This window comes from Anopheles gambiae, chromosome 2, assembly GCF_943734735.2.
Source record: "Anopheles gambiae chromosome 2, idAnoGambNW_F1_1, whole genome shotgun sequence".
NCBI classification, from domain to species: Eukaryota; Metazoa; Arthropoda; class Insecta; order Diptera; family Culicidae; genus Anopheles; species Anopheles gambiae.
Genome location: NC_064601.1, coordinates 72,500,002 through 72,523,033, shown reverse-complemented (window position 1 = coordinate 72,523,033; position 23,032 = coordinate 72,500,002). Strand labels below are relative to the sequence as shown.

General features: G+C 45.5%; 1 protein-coding gene across 1 annotated transcript; it reads right to left on the bottom strand.

The window, feature by feature from the left end:
- Positions 1–19,783: 19,783 nt before the first annotated feature.
- LOC133390956 (uncharacterized) lies at positions 19,784–23,032 on the bottom strand. Its single transcript, XM_061640469.1, has 3 exons — positions 21,968–23,032; positions 20,285–21,742; positions 19,784–19,921 (listed from the first exon to the last, which is right to left on the bottom strand). The coding sequence occupies exons 1-3, from the start codon at positions 23,030–23,032 to the stop codon at positions 19,784–19,786; spliced, it is 2,661 nt and encodes an 886-aa protein (XP_061496453.1).

The following is a 23,032-nucleotide window of genomic DNA, read 5'->3' as shown; positions in this document are numbered from 1 at the left end:
TGATTTTTCGATCGCATTGCGCTGCGGGAAGATGCGAGAGCGCGAGATGCGAACGCACAAAATGCGAGCACAAGAGATGCGTGCCGTACGCACCTGTATTGTCGCTTAAAACTCTCAAACGGGTAACACACGGAATATCACATACACTACACACACTTAACACAGTACACTACGCACTGTACACTTACTACGCACAGCAAGCACAGATCGCTTCACGTTCAACTAAGCGTACGTAAATCTTCGTGTGTGTATGGTGGGGTCAGTGGCTTGACTTTGGCCGTAATCATCCACCTGGAGCGCGTATCGAGAACGTTCGATTCGCATCGTGGTTGGCGACAGAATGAGAAGAACAGTTTATAAAATTTATAAAAAAATAAATCATAACTACGAGATTCCAAGCAGGAAAACATTATCTAATGCGTTACTTCTGTCGATATATCAAGCAACGCTACTAACCGTTAGAGAGAAATTAAAATTAGCCAAAGCCATTGATTTAACAACAGACGCGTGGACTAATCTTAACATGATAAGCTTTTGTGCGGTGACATCACATTTTATTAATGAAAATGGAAAATTAGATTCCTATCTTTTAGAATGCTCCCAGTTTTTTGAAGATCATACTGGCCATAATATACAATCTTGGATAAATGAAGTGATGGAAAATTTTGACATAAAAGAAAAGGTTGTTGCTATTGTCACAGATAATGCTAAAAACATAACATTCGCTGTTTCTATGTTAAATATACAGCACATTGCTTGTTTTACGCATTCATTAAATTTAATTATCAAAAATGGAGTTCTAAAAACTATATCAACAACAATTGAAAAAGTTAAAGCAATAGTTCGTCATTTTAAGAAAAGCTCCAAAGCATGTCTTAAACTTCAAGAAATGCAAACACATTTAAAAGTTCCAGTTTTAAAATTAAAACAACCCGCTGCGCAAAGCGATCGAAAACTTCTCAAACTCAAACTGCAAACATATTTCACAGCCGATTATTAAACACAAACGGAAATGACACAAGACAAGTTCGTCAAGACAAACGGAAAATAGTTATGCATTTTATTATTATTATTTATTGCATTATTATTTATTAATTAATCTTCAACGGGCCCTATGGCCTAATTAAGATGTAACAGTTCATTAAAAAAAAAAAACATAACAAAACATGATTTGCAGCGCAATTCACTGCGGCCATGGCAAAAGCCGGAGACGTTCCTTCAAGCACTGAGTTGAGATGCCAAAGTCGAAGCAATCCGAGACAGTGTTGAAGACAGCCGACATGCGGAACATAGGGTCAGACCGACCAGCGCTGGAACGGGGTTGAGCGAGCCGTAGAGTTTCTCTAGACCTAAGTGTTCGGGATGGTGCATAGATATCGACTCGATGCAACAAAGGCGATGAGTCGATAGAGCCATTTAGCAATCCAGCGATGAAAGAACACTGTGCATTACGTCTTCTAACCGAAAGAGGTTCAAGGCCTAGAAGACGGCACCGCGCAGCATACGGAGGAAGATTATTGCGATCCTGCCAGGGAAGTAGGCGTAGGGCATATCGCGTGAGTTTACGTTGAATCGCCTCAAGTCGAGCAATTGAAGAAGCGGTAGTTGGGCTCCAGACTACGCACGAATATTCCAGAACCGAACGAACGATACAGTTGTAGACAGCTTTGATGCACATGGGGTTGCGGAATTCATTAGTTGTCCGGATAACCACGCCAAGTAATTGATTTCCTCTAGCTACAACGTCATCAATATGCTGTTTAAAGTTCAAACTAGAGTCAAGCAGAACGCCCAGGTCTTTGGCATGATTTTGTCGATTAATTGCAGTGCCGTCTATGAAGTAGTTACCAGTGACTGGGCTCCTGCATCGACTAAAAGACACACAGTAGCATTTCTCGATGCAGATAGTCAGTCCATTACGCTTGCACCACGAACAGAAAATTTCGATGCAGTCTTGCAGCAATGTACAATCACCTGTGCTGTGAATAGGCGCAAAAATTTTTGCATCGTCGGCAAACAGACTGATACTGTCGGGAGGTAGAGCGAGGGTAACATCGTTGATGAACAATATGAAGAGAAGCGGGCCAATATTGCTTCCTTGTGGCACACCCGAGCTGCTGACTATTTCTTTGGACATGTGCTTATCAATTTTCACGATGTATGTGCGATTAATTAGGTAAGACTTAAGCCACTGTACGAGCGAGCAGGGAAGTCCTAGTTTATCGAGTTTAGCGAGAAGAATTGCGTGCGGAAGAGAGTCGAATGCTGCTTTCAGATCTGTATAAATTGCATCGACTTGAGCTCCGGCATCAATTTGACTAGTGCAATAGGTTACAAATTCAACCAGGTTCGTGGTAGTCGACTTTTTTGGTACGAATCCATGTTGATACGGGCTTAGGTAGCTGCGGCATGCATGTAGCAGATTTTTGTATATCACTAGTTCGAACACCTTGGCAATGGCACACAAAGATGTAATACCCCGGTAGTTTATGGCATCTGTCCTGTCGCCCTTTTTGTAAATAGGAACCATCCAAGATTTCCTCCATGTTTTGGGAAAGTAGCCATTGGCTAGCGATGCATTGAACAATTTTGCAAGGATAGGTGCTACTGTCGTTTGACAGCGTTTCAGCACGGTAGAAGGAATTCCGTCGGGTCCAGGAGCGAAGGAAGGCTTTAGTTGCGCTAGGGCAGATAAAACGATCTCACTGTCGATGAAAGGAGTGCTCATGTTAATTGCGCCAGCCGGAGTGTTGACGAGAGCAGCATCAATGGTATCGGTATCATTCATGGCCGGTGAAAAGCAATCTGCGAAGCGATCCGCGAAGAGATTGCACATTTCATTAGTGTTGGCACTTGTTGCTCCTTTGTACGCAATAGATTTATGCGTGGTGTATGCGTGGATTTTGTTTTGCTCTTGTAGAAGCGCCAAAACGAGTCAGGCCACCTGCAGAGGTTACGTTGAATATTACTCAAATATCTGCCATATCGAAACCTGTTATAGCTGCAGTATAAAGAGTGCGTGTCAAAGTAGATCGAGCGAGATTTTTGGCAGCGGCGCGTTTGGTAATGACGATAAGCAGCTCTTTTTACACGTTTGAGTCGTTTAAGTGTGCGGTCCGCCCAGGGGGGATTAGGTTTACGACGCTGAACTGGGACGCATACAATAAAGGCTTGCAGCATATAGGACGAGAATGAACATACTGCTTCGTCAAGTGAAACAAAGTTGGAACAATGAAAGCTATTGTTAAACATTGATATCATGTCGTTCAGTTTCATATAGTCAGCTTTAGCAAAGTTATAACGATAAAATGCGGTTATCGTCGAGTTTTGTCGAGTCGTCGAATTGCGTCGGGTCGGCGAGTTAATACGTATATTGAAGTCAAACGCCGGATGGTAGGAGTCAAGAGGTACAAGCGGAACAACACTTGGAAAGACAGGCGACCACGATTTAGCTGCAGCATTATTAGCGTAGAGCAGGTCAAGCATGCGTCCGTGCGAATTATTGATGTGATTAAGTTGCACTAATCCGTTAAATTTAAATCCATCCACAAAGGTGTTGTTGGCCAGTGAGCGCGCAGTTGGTTCATAGTGCGTGATTGATGAGTATGCTGGCGAGGACGAAGGATCAGCTGTGGACCAGCTTATGCTAGGCTGATTGAAATCGCCAATAACAAACAACAGATCCGAAGGCTTCAGTGTGAGAGTGAAGCCGATGATACAATCATGTAGAGAGCGAAGAGTCGATATATCGGAGCTAAGCTGCGGTGGAATGTATACTACCATGACGTACAGATGTGCGTTATTGCAGGCGACGCGCACACAAATATACTCGAGAGAACGATCACGGGAAGGTAATTCTAGCGACTCGTTGGCGTTAGAAACGGCTAGCAAAACACCACCACCGCGAGAGCTAGAGCCGCTGAGAGAGCGATCACAGCGGTAAACAGAGAAGTTGTTGTTGAAGAGAAGAGCAGATGGAATGTTGTCAACAAGCCAAGTTTCCGTGAGGGCGATGAGATCGAAGTCAGCCTCCGATACAGCTAAGTGAAATTCTTTTGTTTTAGTACGCAAACCTCTAACGTTTTGATAATAGCAGCTTAAATACTCAGCGGTAGCGTTGTCATTGTGGCGGTTGGATAAAGCGGGTATACGGTAAGTCAATTGAGCTGCGTTGTCAGAGCATGAGGCTTGGCGTGTTTGTTGCGTGCAATGAGCGGAACTTCGTCTAGTTGAGAAAAAAGCGATCGATTGTGGACTGGTGTAGGTGCGGAGATGAAGCACGGTGGTTTTGGGGCGGTCCAGAAACAAGTGTTGAGTTGGGTGCTTCCAAGGTATCATTCACCGGGGGGTGACACTGTTGTGATGATGTTATTTCAGGACCAGGTGGAGTAGACGTGCGTGCGGCTAAACGGTGAGTCGTTGTTGGTGTGCGTGTGGTGTAGCGGTGATCAGTACTAGTAGCTGGTGTGCGTGTTGTAAAGCGGTTTCGGGTGGCTATAGGAGATGAGGTTTGGTGGTCGTGTTGACGGGATTGAAAAAACTCACGTACACCGATACCGACGGGCCAGGTGGATGGTGTGAGTGCCGCATCTCGAAGGATAGCCGGGACCCTCACTTTGAATGAAAGCCAATTCATGCTGTCCACACTAACCCCTCTTCTCAGCAGGCAATACGCTATAACGTCATCGGTGGCTAAGCGACGCTTTACAGAAGCGACCACTTGTTCCACAGTGACGGCCGTTGATAAGCGGGATAGGCGGATCCAGATCCTATCTGTGTATGGCTCACGAGGTGCAGCTTGAAGCGGTGATGATAACGGATCGGTTCCCACCAGTTCATGCGGTTGTGTAGGTGCCGGCTGGACGGCAATCGTGGTGTTGGTGTATGCGTTTGGCGATGACGCGGCACAAAGGATGTTGCCGCGACTGTTTACAATTTTGTTTACACCAGGAGATGCCGAATCCTCGATTATGCGCCTCCGCTTTCTACCAGTAGCTGGTCGAGGATCAGAGTTCCGATTGTGAGGCGTGGATGCAGTTTGAAGGAGGGTAAAACCACTGCGAACTTCAGCGACAATAGGCTCAACGAGCTTGCCAATAGCTGCTACAGCTGAGTTGAGGGCGGCTTGGAAGCCGACCTGGGCGCCTATTTCTTTTACCGAACGGCAGCGCGGATTTTTAAGCATGTTAGTGCAGCTGTATTGGCAAGCTCGGCCAGTGCAGGTCGACATTGGACAATACTGCGTCAATCAGCTCGGGGGGCAATTTGCAACAGCCGCGGTGGAACGTAGCGTCACAATATGCACAACTGATGATGCAGCCGGTGGCCTCTAGCGGTTCAGCACACGAGAAGCAAATAGCCGCCATCGCGAAATCACGCGTAATCACAGCACAACACTGCTAAGCCGAGCAGGAAAAAACAGCAGGAAACCACAGTTGTGATGCAACTAAACAATTCGCCAAGACGAAGCGATGATGTTAAACAGTTTAATAGTCCGTAGAATAGGCAACAATGCGATGCGACGCAGAAAACACAAGAAAATTATTGAAAAATTACGGAGCGCGACGGAAATGCGGCCGAACAATTAAACGTCAAATGTCAACAATTGTGGGTGCTTTTTCTGCACATACGTCCTGTGTGGCAAGATCAAAAAATTCTAATAATTCTACTGCTTGCTCTATGATCTTCCAGTCTACTTCCTGCAGATTTGATTTGATGTTTAAAATACCTATGCAAGAAAGAATCGGTTCTTTGTTTACCAAAAATCTACTGAGCATTTCATAAGTTGAGCTCCAGCGTGTTATTACATCTTCCCGCACGACAAAATCGAACAGTTTTGTAGCTCGGATTTTCGATCGCTTTCCGCCAAAAGCGATCGAGAAAGCGAGCAGAAATGTCAGGGAAAACGCTTGGATTCCGATCGAAGAAATATTTCAATCCTAAAATTTCAGCAATGAAAATATCGAAATATTTCATTTATAAATTTGCAACAATTCTGAATGCGAAATATTTCACAGCCATGAGCCGGCATCGCGAATAAATGAACACATTTTAACAGTCGTTTAAAGTTCATTTTGGTTTAACCGAGTTCATTTGTTGTTCATTCCTGTTAAAATAAACGACCGTCAAAACAGTTAACGACTGCTCGATATCGCATATAGGCAAACACGGGGAAAAAATTCGAGCAGTATAATTAAACGACTGTTAATTTGTATCGCATACGCTCTTGACAGTCGTTTGTTTACCGGCGGCATAGGACCAGTCGTTAAAATTAACAAATGAACTCAATGCGTTCGCGATGCCAAATTCTAGCAATTTTTAAAGACTCTGGTTAATTTTTAACGACTGTTAATTTTAAACCAATTCTTTCGCGATGCCAGCTATGGACTGTGAAATATGTTTTCAGTTTGAGTTTGAGAAGTTTTCGATCGCTTTGCGCAGCGGGATATTAGAGAGGAAAACATCGATAGACATGAAGATGCTATAGCTTGGTGGGGAAAAAAATCCATTTTTCCAATATTATATGAACTAGCAATGAAATTATTATGAATCCCAGAAAGTTCTGTTCCTTGTGAGAGAATTTTTTCGAAAACCGGACATATTGCTACAGAAAAAAGAAATAGGCTACTTCCTGAAAATTTGGAAAAAATAGTATTAGTAGGACACAACTATAGGTAGTTCAGTTTGTATAATAGGAAAAAAATTGAGTTGTTGAATATAAATTTTCTCATTTCAATATTTAGATACAGGTTAACTAAGAAGATAAGTTTAATAAGTTAGATAAGTTTAATACATAAATTTGATGGATTTTAAGATATCATCTCTTATTCGCTGAAATTGTTATTTATTGAAGTAGAAGTTAATAAAACCGGTTTTTGAATCAGCCAAACTTTGACTATATATTTAAGATTTTTTTTAAATGTTCGCCATGTTGACCCGTTTTAATATCTCCCCTGATATTGTAATAAAAACCATAACAAATGCATTTTCCAGCAGCCAATATCAAAACCCGGAACTTTGAACCTGCGTTCCGCGTTCCGTTCTTTTTCTCCAGATTGGCAGGTTCATTACGTTCCTTAATTTTCGGAACTATTCCCATCACTATACGATACGTATCAGATGACCATCAGATGACTGTGCAGTTGCGAAAGTGTGCTGACTGAAACGCGGGTTTCAGCGCGATTTGGAACTGACCGATTTTGAACGGTAAAATCAATCAGTGTTTATTTGTATATTTATTTGTATATTTATTAAATGATCGACGGACCTCATAAGCCCTCTCGATATATGTAAGGGTACAATAGGAATATAACAAAAATAGTCACACGCGTTACAATAACACAATAATAACAACAATAACAATTACAAGGACGCTAAAGATTCTGGCGAGAGGTGCGAAGTAAATTAATGCGACTCAACACATTTGCCATCGTCATGCCGGGCTCATACGCATCAGATTCCGCATTCAGAGCAAGACATATACGCAAAAACGGGTCTCGGGAGGCGAAGGCGGTCCTTGTCTCTGGGATGGCCAGCATCGCCCGAGGGCGGAGAGTTCTTGCAGGCACGTACAGCTGTATCGACGAGAGCAGAACCGGACAGTCGATGCTACCATTGAGAAGCCCAACGATAAAAGCCAGTCTAGCATTTCGTATTCGGTCGTCGAGTTGGGGTAACCCGAGCAACAAACACCTTGTTGTGTAGTCGTTGTTGCTGCCCCACGAACGGAGCGCGAAACGGGTAGCCCTACGCTGGATGGACTCCAAGCGCGCAACCCCCCGAGCAGAGGAGGGCCACCACACAACGCTGCCATACTCCAGCACTGATCGAATAAGAGCACAATAAAGAGTTTTGGTGCAGATTGGGTCAGAGAGCTCGCGAGTCATGTTAACGACTAAACCTAACAGTTGACTGCATCTTGTCACAACGTGATCAAGGTGTTGCTCAAACGTGAGTCTCGCGTCGACGAAAACACCCAAGTCCTTGACACAATCGACTCTCTGCAAAGTTTGCCCGTTTAGCGTGTAGTCGAAATGCACTGGAGAGCGCGAACGGCTGATGGTGATGGTAACACACTTATCAACACAAATGGTTAAGGAGTTTCGCGTGCACCAGTTATCGAATTCTTCTAGTGAAGCCTGGAGTATGCGACGGTCGTTTGGTCCCTGGATTTGCCGAAAGATTTTGGTGTCGTCCGCATAGAGCAGGTGATTATCCGCAGGAAGGATCGTGGAGACATCATTTATATAAAGGACAAATAGTAAAGGTCCCAGATTGCTGCCTTGAGGGACGCCAGAAGATGCACGGAGGGATCTAGATAAATGGGGCCCCATCCTAACGGAATAAGTGCGGCCCATTAGGTATGATCTCAGCCAAGCAACTAGGGGATCTGGGAGGCCGAGTCTGTCGAGTTTTGCTAGTAATATGACGTGAGATATCCTATCGAAGGCGGCTTTTAAATCGGTGTAAATGACATCTACTTGAAGGCGAGCATCAATGGATTTATGGCAGCTACTGACGAATTGCATAAGGTTTGTGGTTGTTGATCTGTTAGGGACAAATCCGTGCTGATTCGGGCTGATGTAATTGCGGGCAGAGGCCAGTAACGGTTCATAAACAAGCAGCTCAAGCACTTTTGCGATGGCCCCTAGCGATGTAATGCCCCGATAGTTAGAAGCCTCATTCTTGCAGCCTTTCTTATGGATTGGTGTTAACCATGAGACCTTCCAGGAGACAGGAAAGGTGCATGAACGTAGTGATTCCTCGAAGATTTTTACTAGTATTGGAGCAATCGACGCAGTGCACTTTTTCAGGATCACTGCCGGGATGCCATCAGGGCCGGCGGTGTAGGACATCTTTATGCGGTCTATGGCGCGGGTGACTGACGAGGTATTAATGACCGGAAGCATGGGACGAAGCGCATCTGCGGGTGTGTTAGAAAGTGCAGCATGAACAGCCTCAGGGTGCATGTTTTCAGAAACAAAAGTGTCCACAAAACGTGTAGCAAACAAATCGCACATATCTGGGAGTGTGCAAGCTCGGTTCCCCTTGTAGCGGATCAAACATGGGAAACCGGAAGATTTGCGCTTATTGTTTGCGTAGGTCCAGAAGTGTTGAGGATGCACGCGCAGCTTTTTTTCTATATTACGTAGGTACCTGCGGTGGCAGATTCTGTTATAACGTCGATAAAGTGCGTGGACGCTATTGTAGTAAACCCGCAAAGCGGGACACCTTCGATCGCGCGAGTTACGATATGCAGCACGTTTCGCTCTTTTCAGTGTACGTAGTGTGCGGTCACCCCAGGCCGGACCTCGATGCGGTGTTTTGACGGGGACGCATTCGTTAAGTGCCGTTCGCATAAACTGAGAGAAATCATCGACAGCATGGTCAAGAGTTAAAAAGATCGAGCAGTCAAAAAATTCGTCATATTGTGAGATCAATCTCTCGAGCTTAGGCAAATTAATACGACTAAAATCGAGCCGCCTTTCCGCAACATTAGATGGTAGTTGGGTGGTAGGAGTATCAATGTTGAGATTGAACTCCAATGGTGGATGATGGTGGTCGACCGGTAGTAGGGGGGTATCAGAGGTCCGTATGGACGATGAGGCTGAAGCAGCTGGCCAATTTGCATAAATCAGATCAAGAGTTCTGTTCAGATAGTTTTTGTTGTTGTTGAGTTGATATAAAGCGTTCAGGTGCAATCCGTCAATTAATTGGGCACATCGTGCTGATTGAGTATGAGGCTCGAAAAAACTAAAAGCCGTATCTTGTTCGACAGGTGCAGGTGACCAAGAGAGAGTAGGCTGATTAAAGTCACCGATGAGTAAAAATCTATCATCCGGACATAAGGAGGCGCAAATTTCATTGACCCATTTTAGCAATTCATTTATTTTCGTCTCGTCTGTGCTGTGATTTGGTGGAAGATAGACTGCAGCAATATACAAACGATGGTTGCTTAGCTGAATGCAGATGCATGTTACCTCGAGTGTCTGGCACAGCACATGATTCGCGTACGACGAGAGGGAAACACTGCATGCAATTAGAACACCACCCCCGCGAGAGTGAGAGCTATTGGTGGTATCTCGGTCACAACGGTAAATACGATACTCATCACCAAACAAGAGAGCGGTGGGAATAGAGGGATCAAGCCAGGTTTCGGTAAGCACCAATACATCGTATTCAGTCTCCATTACCGATAAGCGGAACTCATCGGCTTTAGAGCGCAGACCACGCACATTTTGATAAAACACGGTTATACGCGTCGCTTGATCGCTGGGTGCTTGATGTAATGAAGTGTTAGTAGCTGGTATGTTGGAGATGACGGAGCTTATCGTAGATGGTGAGTGTATGATGAGTGTCTGTGTTGTCGAAGAGATTGCTCGGAACGTGTGAGTACCATATGACTGCGCTGCTGTGGTGCGGTTACTTCGGAAAAAATTGAGCCATTGTAGTTTGACGCGTTTTTGCTCGTGATGTGGACGGAAGAGTAGGTGAAGTGAGAGTGCGATTCATATCGGTTGGTGAGTGTTCAGCTAGTGTCTGCGAAGGTTCACGGATAAGTGCAGGTGAGTAAGGATTATTGTGCTGGATGCGAGACTGTTGTGGTAATGGTGAGAGCTGAGTGCAGGGCTGTGGCGCTACCGGAGAATATTGAGTGCGGGATTGTTGCGGTAGTGATATGTAAGTGTTCGTGTGATGTGTGCGTGATAGAAGAGATCGCGGCGGGAGCGAGATGAACTCACGCACACCGAGCCCGGTCGGCCAAGAGGCTGCGTTAAGCGCCTTGCTACGAAGGACAGCGGGGATCCTGACCTTGAATGTTATCGCACTCAGGGAGTTAGGAACCGTTCCAACTTTTAATAGGCTAAAAGCGATTACGTCTGGGGTGTCCAGCTGCGAACTCACCATCGAGATAACTTGTTCAGTGGTGACGGATACAGCCAGTCTTGATAGGTGCAGCCACAGGTATTCAGTTTTTGGTATTTGTGACACAGTTGGTATATGAACTGAGGTAGTATTGGTGCCTGTTATAATAGGTGGTAGTGAAGGTCGATCGATCCGGTGTGTGTTGTTGGTATTTGTGATGTTTGAGGTTGCTGCACTGTCAACAAACATGGTATCCGAGGATGCAACTACTTCGCGGAATAATCTCCGTCTTTTTCCGTTAGGAAGTGCATCCGGGGGAAATTGGTTGCAGTGCTGGAAGGATGCTGAGTGGGACGCGGCGAATCCGGCAAAGCCATCCCGAATCTCTTGCACTACCGGTGGGACTAAGCTGGACTTCATTGCTTCAACGGCAGCTGTGAGGGCGGCTTGAAAGCCAACTTGCATACCCGTACCCTTAAACACTTTGCTTCGCGGATTACCAATCGCATTAGTACACGCAATGCAACTCCAGTGCAGCGAAGGCATCCTTTTCACTTCGTCGATCACTGATATGGGCACTTTCGTGCACGCCAGATGGTAAGTACCCTCACAATACAGGCACGTAATTGAGCCTTCAACCGGGCCCAGTGCATCAGAACATGCATGACACACGTCCTCCATTTTAGATGCAAGCTGTGATGAACGTCGAAGGAGCCACGAATAGAAGCCGAAAATATCGTGAACACAGTAGTTATCGTCAGGAAAACAATACTAGGATCGCGGGAACTGCACTTATGGACTCAGCAAAACTAAAATCGGTTAGAGCGAAAACCGATTACACGGATAAAATCGTGGATAAATTCGGAGCGATTAGCAGTAAACACACTAAGTTGGCAGCTGTCAGACCGAATGTTGTTTCGTTGGAAGTGTTCAAGTCTGCAGAAATGAAAGAGAACAATGCAGGGTTTCCCACGATAAATTGATCAGTTCCCATGATTTTTTGGTGCGTTCCCACGATTTTTTCGATCGTATCCCATAGATTTTTGGTTCGTTCCCATAATCAATTGGTATTTTCCGTTTGGATATCAATACAAGTGCACAATAAAAAATCTGAAAAACGGTCAAAAACTCGTGGGAACGCACCAACCAATAAATCGTGGGAAACCCTGTAAAAGATAGCTCCTCTCGCGGGTAGGATAATTCTCGGATTACTCTCGAACTCCCCACCAAGCAATTGACAGTGATTGGCGAGGGCACGCAAGGGCACGCACACTATACAAATTTACAGCCCTAGAGTTCTCGCATTAAATAACTTGCGAGCCTAGGCAGTTTTTCGACCCTAGTTTAAGCAGTTATAACAGTGCAAAAAGCAGCATACTAAACACCAGAATTTTGACAATTAATTTGCAAAAACCTACAAAAAATTAAAAAGTGCTCTTTTCGACAAATAACAATACAAAAACAAAAAAACTTAATTACTTACTTACTTACTTATCCGGCACTACAACCGCGTTGCGGTCTTGGCCTACCTCAGGAGTGTCCGAAACCGCTCACGGTCTCGCGCCTTCGTCTGCCAGTCCGTTATCCCGGCCTTAATGGCGGACGCCTCCAAGCCATCTTGCCACCTCAATTTGGGCCTACCACGCCTTCTTTGTCCTTGTGGACGGCCTAAAAAGACTTTACGGGCTGGGTCGTCCGTTTCCATGCGTATAACATGGCCAGCCCACCGGAGCCTGGCGAGCTTTACACGCTGTACGACAGTGAGGTCGCCGTACATCTCGTATAGCTCGTCATTATATCGGCTCCTCCATTGTCCTTCTACACATACGGGGCCAAGTATCCTTCTGAGCATCTTCCTCTCGAACGCGGCTAAGAGGGTTTCGTCAGATTTGGACAGTGTCCATGTCTCAGAGGCGTACGTGAGTACTGGTACTATATAGGTACTATATAGTCCCAGCTTCATCCGTCGCGACAGGTTCTTTGAGGTGAACTGCTTTTTCAGGCTGTAGAATGACCGGTTGGCAGCCAGCATCATTCCGCGCAACTCAACTTCCATACTGTTGTCGTTGCTGACCTTTGACCCAAGATAGGTGAATTCTGGGACGACTTCAAAAGTGCGTTCACCTATCTGTACATCACGCCTACGTAGATTCGGATTATTTATTGGTAGGCCCGCTGATGTTGCCACCATCAGTTTGGTCTTTGCCTCGTTTATCTGCAATCCGAGGTTCTCTGCCGCTTGCTCAATCCCTTGGTAGGCTTCTGTCTGTCTGTCAATGATGTCTATATCATCAGCGTACGCCAGGATCTGGGTTGACTTATAGAAGATGGTTCCCGTAGTCTCCACCCTCGAGTCGCGGATGGCCCTCTCTAGCGCCAAGTTGAATAGGAGACAGGCAAGCCCGCCCCCCTGGCGCAGACCCTTGGTGGTAGCAAAAGGTCCTGAGAGTTTTCCATCCACCCTCACCTGGCATATGACGTTGGTCATAGTCATTCTAACTAGCCTTATCAGTTTGGCCGGGATTCCAAATGACCTCATGGCGTCGTACAGTTTTACCCTGGCTATGCTATCGTATGCGGCTTTGAAGTCTATGAAGAGATGGTACGTGTCGTTTCTGTATTCAGCCATCTTCTCCAAGATCTGCCGCATGGTGAAGAACTGATCAGTGGTTGATTTTCCGTTTCGGAATCCTCTTTGATAGTTTCCTACTATCTCTTCGACGTGCGGGACAAGGCGATCCTGGAGGATCAGGGAGAATATTTTATAGGCGGTATTCAACACCGTAATACCCCTGTAGTTGTTGCAGTCCAACCTATCTCCCTTTTTGTATATGGGGTAGATGATGCCGAGATTCCAATCACAAGGCATCGATTCGCTATCCCACACCTCAGTAACAATTTGATGAATCTCGTTTTCTAGTCGTGCACCTCCATTCTTGATCAGTTCGGCTGCAACTCCGTCGGTTCCGGGTGCCTTGTTATTTTTCAGCCGACGGATAGCCTTTTGTGTTTCTTCTATGCTAGGTGGCAGTAGCATGACACTATCTGCTAGTGGCGCTTCTAGCTGATCGTTAAGCTGGTCGTTGAGTAATTCATCAAAGTACTGAGCCCACCGCGAGAGGACCTCTGGCTGGTTACTAACCAGATTTCCAACCTTGTTGCGACAACGAGTTACCTTAGGTATAACGTTGTTTCGGTGACCTGCTATCGCTTGGTAAATCTTTCGTGTTGGTCCGTACGCCTCTCTGGTTTGCTCGAGTTCCCGCACGTTTTGCTCTTCCAAAGCATGCTTCTTGGAGCGGTGAACTCGTTTCTCTTCGCGTCTAAGCCGTGAATATTCCTCTGCGCATGCCCGCGTTCTATGCCGTTGCTGCATTGCTCGGTATGCAGTATTCTTACGTTCGGTCACTTGTCTGCATTCATCGTCGAACCAGCCAGATTTGGTGTTGCCACGTTCAAGCACATTACACATTTATTCATGAATGTACGTACAGTCATTATCCGATATACGCTATCGTACAGGACCGAGCACAATAGTGTATCTCGAGTTTTCGCGTATAGCAGTCTCCTATGGAAAAACAGTTTACACTACCGGTTCGAGGGATGAAAAATATCGCCAAAGAGTTTTGCATTAATGTTTTTTTGCTGTAAAACAGGTATCTTTTGCACAAATTTAATGCAAAATGCGTTAAGAACACTAAGGAAATCCAAAAAGAGCATAATATATTTGAAAAAATTAAAATAATTGCAAAAAACACATGGAGCTGTCAAATTTAGTGGAATCGCGTTCTGCGAATTCGCGTATAGGGTAAACGTACCTATAGTGGTGCTAGTACCAATAGTGGTGGTATTGCACTAAAATGCGTCTCATACGATAAATTAACAGTAGTTAAGTTATTTATGATAGTGTGAAATGTTCTCTAGCCTTTTACAAAGGATTTAAAAATGAAATGGGGCCATTCCGTTTCTTAGTGACCGAAAAATCCATTATTTTGTGAAAGGTATCAACATTTTTCCAAAATCCTTAGGATTTCATAACGATACTCATATTCTTGTGAACGTTCTAAATGACCACATAACAACGCAATTATTAGTTTTTTAGCATAATTGTTATCAAATGATATTGTTTTATTCAAATTCATTGGCTTTTGACCATATTTACGTATTTTTAAATGTTTTTTACGATAGTGCCATTATAGGTACACCAAACAGGCATGCTCCTATAGTGGTCCTAGTTCTAAAATCAATAAAAACAGGTAATTTTAGATTTTTTTCGACGACATTTTTGACATGTCGTACTGTTTTCATTAAAATGAGCAACAAAAATTAGTTTTCTGTAAGTAATTTATGAAACAAAGGCCAAAATTCGCTTATCTGGCTGAGTGAAAAATCGACTTCAAATCGAGCAAACTCTTCTGAGTATGGGTTGACGACAGGTGTTATTTCCCAATTGACATTTTCGAGCGCGAATAATCCGAATTAAATAATATTGATTTTTTATAAAATAACGTCACATAAAATTAGCTTTTGTTTTTCATCAAAAATCGAAGCTATGTGTGTAAAATGAGCTCGACGGCATCGTCAATCGATAGAAGCAAGTCTAATTTACGAACTCACCAAATTTTAGCGCTTTCAACACACTTGATCAGACACAAATCCACAATTTCAGACGTATCTAGTACTAATCGAGCAGATATGGGAAAACAATTTCGAGCAAATGTCACTTGGGTCAGTACTTCAGTCAATATTTTCATCAACCAAATTCATAAATATTTTACGATCAAATTACGAGAGATATCATTATTATGGCAGTAATCCATGCTATTCATACGAAAACAGCATCAAAACTAAGTTATATTGATATTATACACTGTTTTGAGGCATCTTTGTTTACCACCACTATAGGAACACAATACGACGACTATATGAACCATACCACCATTATAGGTACAACGAAGCAATCACAAAATATGTATTTTTTCGTAGATTCGATGTGTTTTATGGTAAAAATGGTTTTGATTACGAAGATAAAACATATTCTAACTGTTATGTGTTGAAATATTCAGAAATTGTCGTTTCTGACACTTTAAATCCATTAAAATACATCTGTACCACCACAAATTGCATCACTATTGGTACATTTACCCTATATAGTATCGCGTACTGCGGATAATTGCTGTATGTATGTTTGGTTTATTTTAATCTAACTGCACTAAGAATTTTACAGTTGGCCACTTTTTAGTTGCAATATTTTTAATTGAACACTATACAGTTAATTGGTAGCAAATAACCGAACTTCATACGAGGTCTCAGTTGTTAGGACTTGAAACATTGGAAAAGATAAGAATGGTTGCCCAAGGAATGTTTATGTTCAAACTATTAACTCGATTCTTCCAGTCCACGCACCTCTATTGCTAAGTAATGTAAAATTTTATGTCCCTACTGGACTTTTAAAAACTCGACAATTTTTAATAACTGGTTTTCGTTATCGTCTTTTCTGTGCTAGGGATCCATTGTTATTAATGTCCAAGAATTTTAATTTATTTTCAAATTTTGTAGACATGTCCTTTAGTGTACCGAAATGTACTAGCGTCATACGAGACTGCATTACGTCTAATTTTAGGAACCCATAGTTTAAGACATTAGTTGTATTTGTGTATGTAGGCCATGGAGGCTCGATACCTTATTAATAAATAAATAAATAAATAAATAAATAAATAAATAAATAAATAAATATTAGAAAAGCACTATCGTGTTGGTATGCATCGCAAATGTTGTACCATACATAATTACAGTGCATTCAGGGCCTTCTTCACGGCGTCAAAAAATAAAACAGTTCCCAATCCTAATAGAAAATTTCTCCAAGTGTTTAATTTAAGCCCTTTGCTTCATTGATCGTTGCAACATTATTTAAAAAACTTTTTCATTTAAATTTTCGATCAATCTTGAAAATTTTGCGTAACAAAATGCCCGCGAGTATGTGCGAATAAGTAAAGTGCGATTAACCAAACGAAATGAACGATATGGTACTGATAATTATTATTTACGGTCCATTCGCTGGCACAGTGTTATTTCTTGTGATTCCCGAAAGAGGGCGACACAGACAGTGTTTAGTGTGGACAACGTCTACCATTGATCGGGTTGAACATTCCCGAAAGATCCCGATCATGGCTAAGCGAAAGACGCAAGGTCACTTTTTCGTCAAAGCCCACGACAAGTGACGGATTTTTTAGCATCTCTAACGAAAAAAATTAATAAAATAAGACAGCTTGGAAAAACACTTGTTTTAATTAAAAAAATATTTACCAACTGGCGAAAGAAAGAGTCCTGTTGTAGTGTGCAATAGGTACAGTGCCACGATTGCAAAAAGTGGTGTCACTTTAGTTGCGTTGGAGTTGGTGGAAGTATGGCAGAAGAGTATTGGGTGTGCGAAAAGTGCCGAGGAAAAGGGCGAGGACCGTCAATGAAGACGAGGCGCCCGAAGAGTGAAAAAGCGATGGCGGTTGCTGCAGGACCAAGCCAGCAGCCCGATCCTTCTAAAAGTACAGATGTAAACACAGTTTGAGTGCGAGAGCGTACAGCCACAAGGCGAAAGTTTTAGTTTAACTATTTATTCTCCTGAAGACAAATACAAATAAATCCAAATAAAATAGCAATAAAACTTTAAAACGGTGTCACCTGCTGCTCGCTTCACTCGCTACTGGCTTGAAGCGCGTGCAACCGTTTCCCTGTCATTTCATCTGTCACTTTCCCTAGCTGTCATTTCACTTCATCTCGTTTATACGTCCGGGTTGGACTCATCAATAGCACTGCCTTTTCCTAACATTCCCCCGCCCGTGACCAACCATATTTGGTCACCCTAAGTTGCTATGTCGAGCAGTGCTAGCTTAGCTACTGGCCTCCTAACTGCTCCTGTATTGGTGCGTACCCACGCTTGCCTTATATGACCATCAGGTCCTGCCATAATTCGCTCAACTATTCCTTTCTTCCACTGGTTCCTGATTGTTCCGTCCACTACCAGTACCAAATCTCCTTTCCTAATTTCCCGCACATTTTCAAACCACTTACTCTGCCGCGAGATCACCGGTAAATATTCCTTAATCCACCGCCTCCATATTCCGTCGAGCATATGCTGCGCTAACTTCCAATTTCCCTTCAAGCTATCCCTATAGTTCGTAGGTAACACTGGCTGCTGCTTTACACCTGAAGAACTCCCCAACAGGAAATGATTCGGTGTGATTGCCTCTTGGTTCTCCGGGTCCAAGGGAACATAAGTCAACGGTCTAGAGTTGATCATCGCCTCTGCGTCTAAGATCACTGTCTCAAACGTCTCGTCGTCGGGTGCGTGCTTTGCCTCCATCACCGTGCTAATCGCCGCTTTTACAGAGCGTACCATACGCTCCCACACGCCGCCCATGTGTGGAGCGCCAGGTGGGTTGAAGGTCCAACGGGTGTGCGCATTCGTGAAAATCGCCGCCAGAGTTTCATTGCGCTCCTCGATCTCCCTCCGCAGCTGCCTGCTAGCACCCCAGTAATTGGTCCCGTTGTCGCTGAAGATTTCTACCGGTGCACCTCTTCTAGCCACAAATCGTCTAACCGCCAACACGCACGATTCCGTCGATAGACTGTGCACCACCTCCAAGTGAATCGCGCGCACAGTCAAACACGTGAATAAAGCGATCCAACGCTTCTCGTTCGATCTTCCTCTCTTGACCAACACTGGTCCAAAGTAATCCAGCCCGACGTAGCTGAATGGCCTAACAAAGGGCGTGAGCCTCTCCTTTGGTAACGGTGCCATTGGCGGCACTTGTGGTAGTGACCGCCTGATCTTACAGAAGACACAGTTCTTCACCGTCTTCGTTACCAACGCTCTCAGCTTCGGGATCTGAAATTGTTGCCGTAACTCATTCGTCACTGTTTCGTTGTTCGCATGACGATACAATCGATGATACCGCTCTACTATCAACTCAGCCAGTCGGGAACCCCTCGGCAGTATAACGGGATACTTAGCAGAATAAGGAACATCAGCCGCTGCACCTATCCTTCCTCGCATTCGCAATACGCCTTCCTCGTCCACAAACGGCAATAGATGGTAAATGTGGCTTTGCTTTGATACCGTTCTTCCTCCAGGTTTTCCATCGTTATCGTCCAAACTCAGAATGCGAACTTCTTCCGGATAGTACTCGAGTTGTGTCTGCCTCCACAGAATCTTATCCGCTTCATAGAGTTCTTCTTGTCGTAGAACACCTCCTAAAATAGGTTCGCCACGATACTTTCGTCTCAGATTGCCCACATACCTGACAATCCAACCAATCATCCTTTGTAGCCTCTCCAATCGGCTGAAACGTTCATACCGGATAGGTAATAGTCCGGTGTTAGAGTCTTCCACGTGAAGATTTACCTGTCGTATTTCTTCTGACGGGTTGTCGCTGTTGTGCCTCTGTGATGGCCAATCATCCTCCCCATGGAGTAAGAACTCTGGCCCTTGAAACCAGTTGCCACCAAAGTCGAAATTCGGCTTTCCCTTCCACTTCGTGGCCTCGTCTGCCGGGTTGTGGTCAGTAGGCACCCATCTCCACTCGTCAACCGATGTGCTCTCCAGTATTTCGACCACCCTATGAGCCACGAAGGGTTTGTAGTTTCTTGGATCCGACCTTATCCACGACAACGCAACTGTGCTGTCCGACCAAAGCACTCGTCGTCTCACATTAATCGGATGATGCTCCTGCGTGTAGCGTAAAAATCTCGCTCCCAACACGCAAGCCTGAAGCTCAAGCTTCGGAATAGTAAGTGGCTTCAGTGGCGCCACCTTAGCTTTCCCACCGATGAGTGTACACTGAGGTTCTCCAGCATCATCAAATATCCTCAGATATAAGACGCATGCATAAGCGTGCTGACTTGCATCGACAAACAAATGCTATTCGCCATTCTCGTACATCTTCTTCGATGCTGCCGCAAAGTAACTGCGCGGAATGCGTAGGTCTGCTATTGCCGGAAGCAGATCAATCCATCTACGCCAATGTCTCAACTGCATGTCGTTAATCTCTTCGTCCCACTGCGTGCCAGTTCGCCAAAGATCTTGTATCAGGATCTTGCCGTGGATCACGAACATCGCAAGCAGCCCAAGAGGATCATAAAGGGACATCACACATCGCAATACCTCTCTTTTCGTTGGAATCCTCTCTGCTATCAAGAGGTCAGACACCGTCGTGCACGCCCTAGTGCAAAATCCAAGCTCGTCAGATGCAGGGTTCCATCGCATTCCCAATACTCGTTCCGCCTCATCTCCCATGGATGATAAACATTTGATGTCGCCATTTGCTTCGCCAAGGCATCTCATCAATTCCATACTGTTTGAGGTCCAATTCCTCAACTCGAATTCGCCGTTCCTAAAAATCTCCCTTACGTCATGGGATACCTGACATGCTTCTTCTTCCGTCTCGAAGCTGTCCAGAAAGTCATCTACGTAAGTGCTTTCAATAATTCCCTCCACCGCTCGTGGGAATTGTTCCATGTGCTCTCGAGCGTTTCGGTTCTTGACATACTGCGCCGTTGCGGGTGAACACGCAGACCCGAACATTACAACATCCACGATGTAGGTTTCCAACTCGTCCGTTGGTTCGTAACGCCACAAGAAACGCTGCGCGTGTTTGTCTTCCTTTCGTATCATAATCTGCAAAAACATCTCCTTCACGTCTGCACACGCCGCCACTGCGTACAGACGAAATCGGAAGAGTACGCCAAGTAACGAGCTCAGCTCGTCTGGTCCCTTCAGCAGCATGTCGTTCAACGATGTTCCATGCGCCTTAGCTGCCGCGTCCCAAATCAGCCGAACCTTTCCAGGTTTATTTGGGTTGGTAACCACCCCTATTGGTAGGTACCATACGCGTCGCTGGTCAGCCTCCTCCAGCTCACGCAACGTAGCCTTGTGAACGTACTGCTTGCTCAACAAATCTCGAATCTGGCGATGTACTTGTTCCTTAAGATGTCCATCTCGCTCCATCCTCCTCTCCAAACAATTGAACCTACGACGCGCCATGTCGATGCTAGGAGGTAGCTCGATGTCATCTTTCCTCCACAGTAATCCCGATTCGAATCGCTTCCCGATTCGTGCCGTGGTAGTGTCCAGAATCTGCTTCGCACGCCGCTCATCTGGATCCTGTTCGACGCCGTGTGCAGCACCAATCAACTGCATGTCGAAATATTCCCGAATCGTCTCGTGAATGTTACCTTGGTCGTTGCACTCGCAAATATGCAACAACCGTTCACACTCCAGATTCGCCGGTTTTCCGTAAATACACCACCCAAGGCGTGTCTTTACTGCGATTGGATCACCAACGCCTCCCTCCTTAGTCCTGAGAGGGACCGCCAACCGCAAATTGTCCAATCCAATAAGCAGCTTGGGTTCCGCATCCCGATATTGCCGAATCGGTAGCCGCTCCAAATGTTGCCATCTCCCTTCGTCCTGCACGAAGGATTGTCGAGGTAGGTTTAGCCCTGGCACAGTCCGTACCGAGTGGATGGCAAACCGCTTTGTAGAACCAACAGGTCCCACCTTCAGGTTTACTCGTCTGGATCCAGCCTCGACCCTTGTAGTGTTGCCTGTCCAACGGATGCAAAGTGGCTCCACCTTGCCCTCAACACCTAATTGTTCAGCCAAATCGTCATCCACCAGCGTCATGGACGAGCCTTCATCCAAAAACGCAAACGTCGTCACCGTAGCAGCCGGTCCATACACGGTGACAGGCACTATTCGAAATAGCGCCTTCGATGATGATAACACGTATTGGTGATGGTTACTCTCCGCAATGACACCACCATCGATTCCTCCTTCACGGCTTTCTATATTATTCTGCTCGCTGCCGATCTCGCGAGACTCCTCAGCGCCGTGTAGCAACGCATGATGTCGGCGCGTGCACCCACCAATGCTGCAAACCGCTCTGTTTTGGCACGTCCGCCAGTTGTGCCGCTCCAGACAGCTAAAACATAAAGAAAGTGCACGGGCCTTCCGCCAGCGGTCCTTCACCGCCATTGCTCCAAACGCGAAGCATTTGCTCACAAGGTGTCCCCGTTTGTTACACACAAAACAAGATTGTCCTACCTGGATGGCTCTTGTTCCCGATGTGGTCGCTCCCTGGTTTTCCACGTGCGCATGCACGTAACCCTTGGTGTTAGGTTTCTTCCTGTCTACTGCTTTCAATGAGGGTGAATCCAGCCTGGTTAACGTTTCAGCATCGTCCATCCATTCCGTCATGAATTCGCCAAACACGATAAGATCCGGTTCCGTCACGCCTCGTATGTGCCGTGCCCAGCTGTACTGCTCGCTCGTCGGCAACCTTTCCACGATCTCTTGCAGCAGCAACGGGTTGGTCAAGTGTGCCCGTAGACCAGCAGCCTGCATGTGATCTACCATGCTCCGCACTGCCTCGCCGAACGCCACAACAGTATCGGGCTTCTCCCTGCAAGGTGCAGGCATCCGACGCATTTTCCCAATCAGCGCTGAAATGAGATGTTCCGGCCGACCATAGCGCGATCGCAGCGTCGCAATCACTTGTGGCACCACCTCCGGTAGCACTAAACGGCTTCGCACAACTTCTAGCGCAGGTCCTTTGAGCGCCTTCTGCAGCCGTATCATGTTTTCCCAGTTGGAAAAACCACATTTCTCCGTTGTGTAATCGTAGTGCGCAATAAATACGGGCCATTCCGCCGGGTCCCCTGAAAACTCGGGTAATTCGGTTGGCACGTTTCGATGAACACTTTCCAGTCGCGGGGCGGGACCACGCTCATCCTGCAGCGAGCCTCGCATCGATTCTCCATCCGGCCGGGACGGTGTCACAGTCGATGCTCCCGAAATCGCAATCACACCCAACTCCTCGGACAACAAGTCCTCCTCCTCCTTCACAAACTTCAGCTGCAACTCGAGCTCCATCCGTTTCCTCTCCGCCTCCTGCCGCCGCTTCATAATGGCTAGCCGATTAGCCACACTGTCGGATACCTTAGCAGGAGTGAGGTTAGGTTTGCTCACCGCGTTGTAGCTTGTCCCACTTGAAGAAGGCATGGGTGTTTCTGCCGCTTGTTGGATAACCTCAACCAGTTTGAGGTTATGTTTCTCAGCCACGTTTTGCGTAACCTCCTCCAGATTGAGGTTAGCATTTGCCGCTTCCAT

What these genes read in the sequence shown, in the direction of transcription:
- LOC133390956 (XM_061640469.1), bottom strand. Translation starts at nt 23,032, where the DNA reads ATGGAAGCGGCAAATGCTAACCTCAATCTGGAGGAGGTTACGCAAAAC. An exon ending in CGGGAACAAGAGCCATCCAG is followed by an intron (nt 21,743 to 21,967) that starts GTAGGACAATCT and finishes GGCGCTGAGGAG; the next exon opens with TCTCGCGAGATCGGCAGCGA. An exon ending in CGGAAGAAGAAGCATGTCAG is followed by an intron (nt 19,922 to 20,284) that starts GTATCCCATGAC and finishes ACTGGCACGCAG; the next exon opens with TGGGACGAAGAGATTAACGA.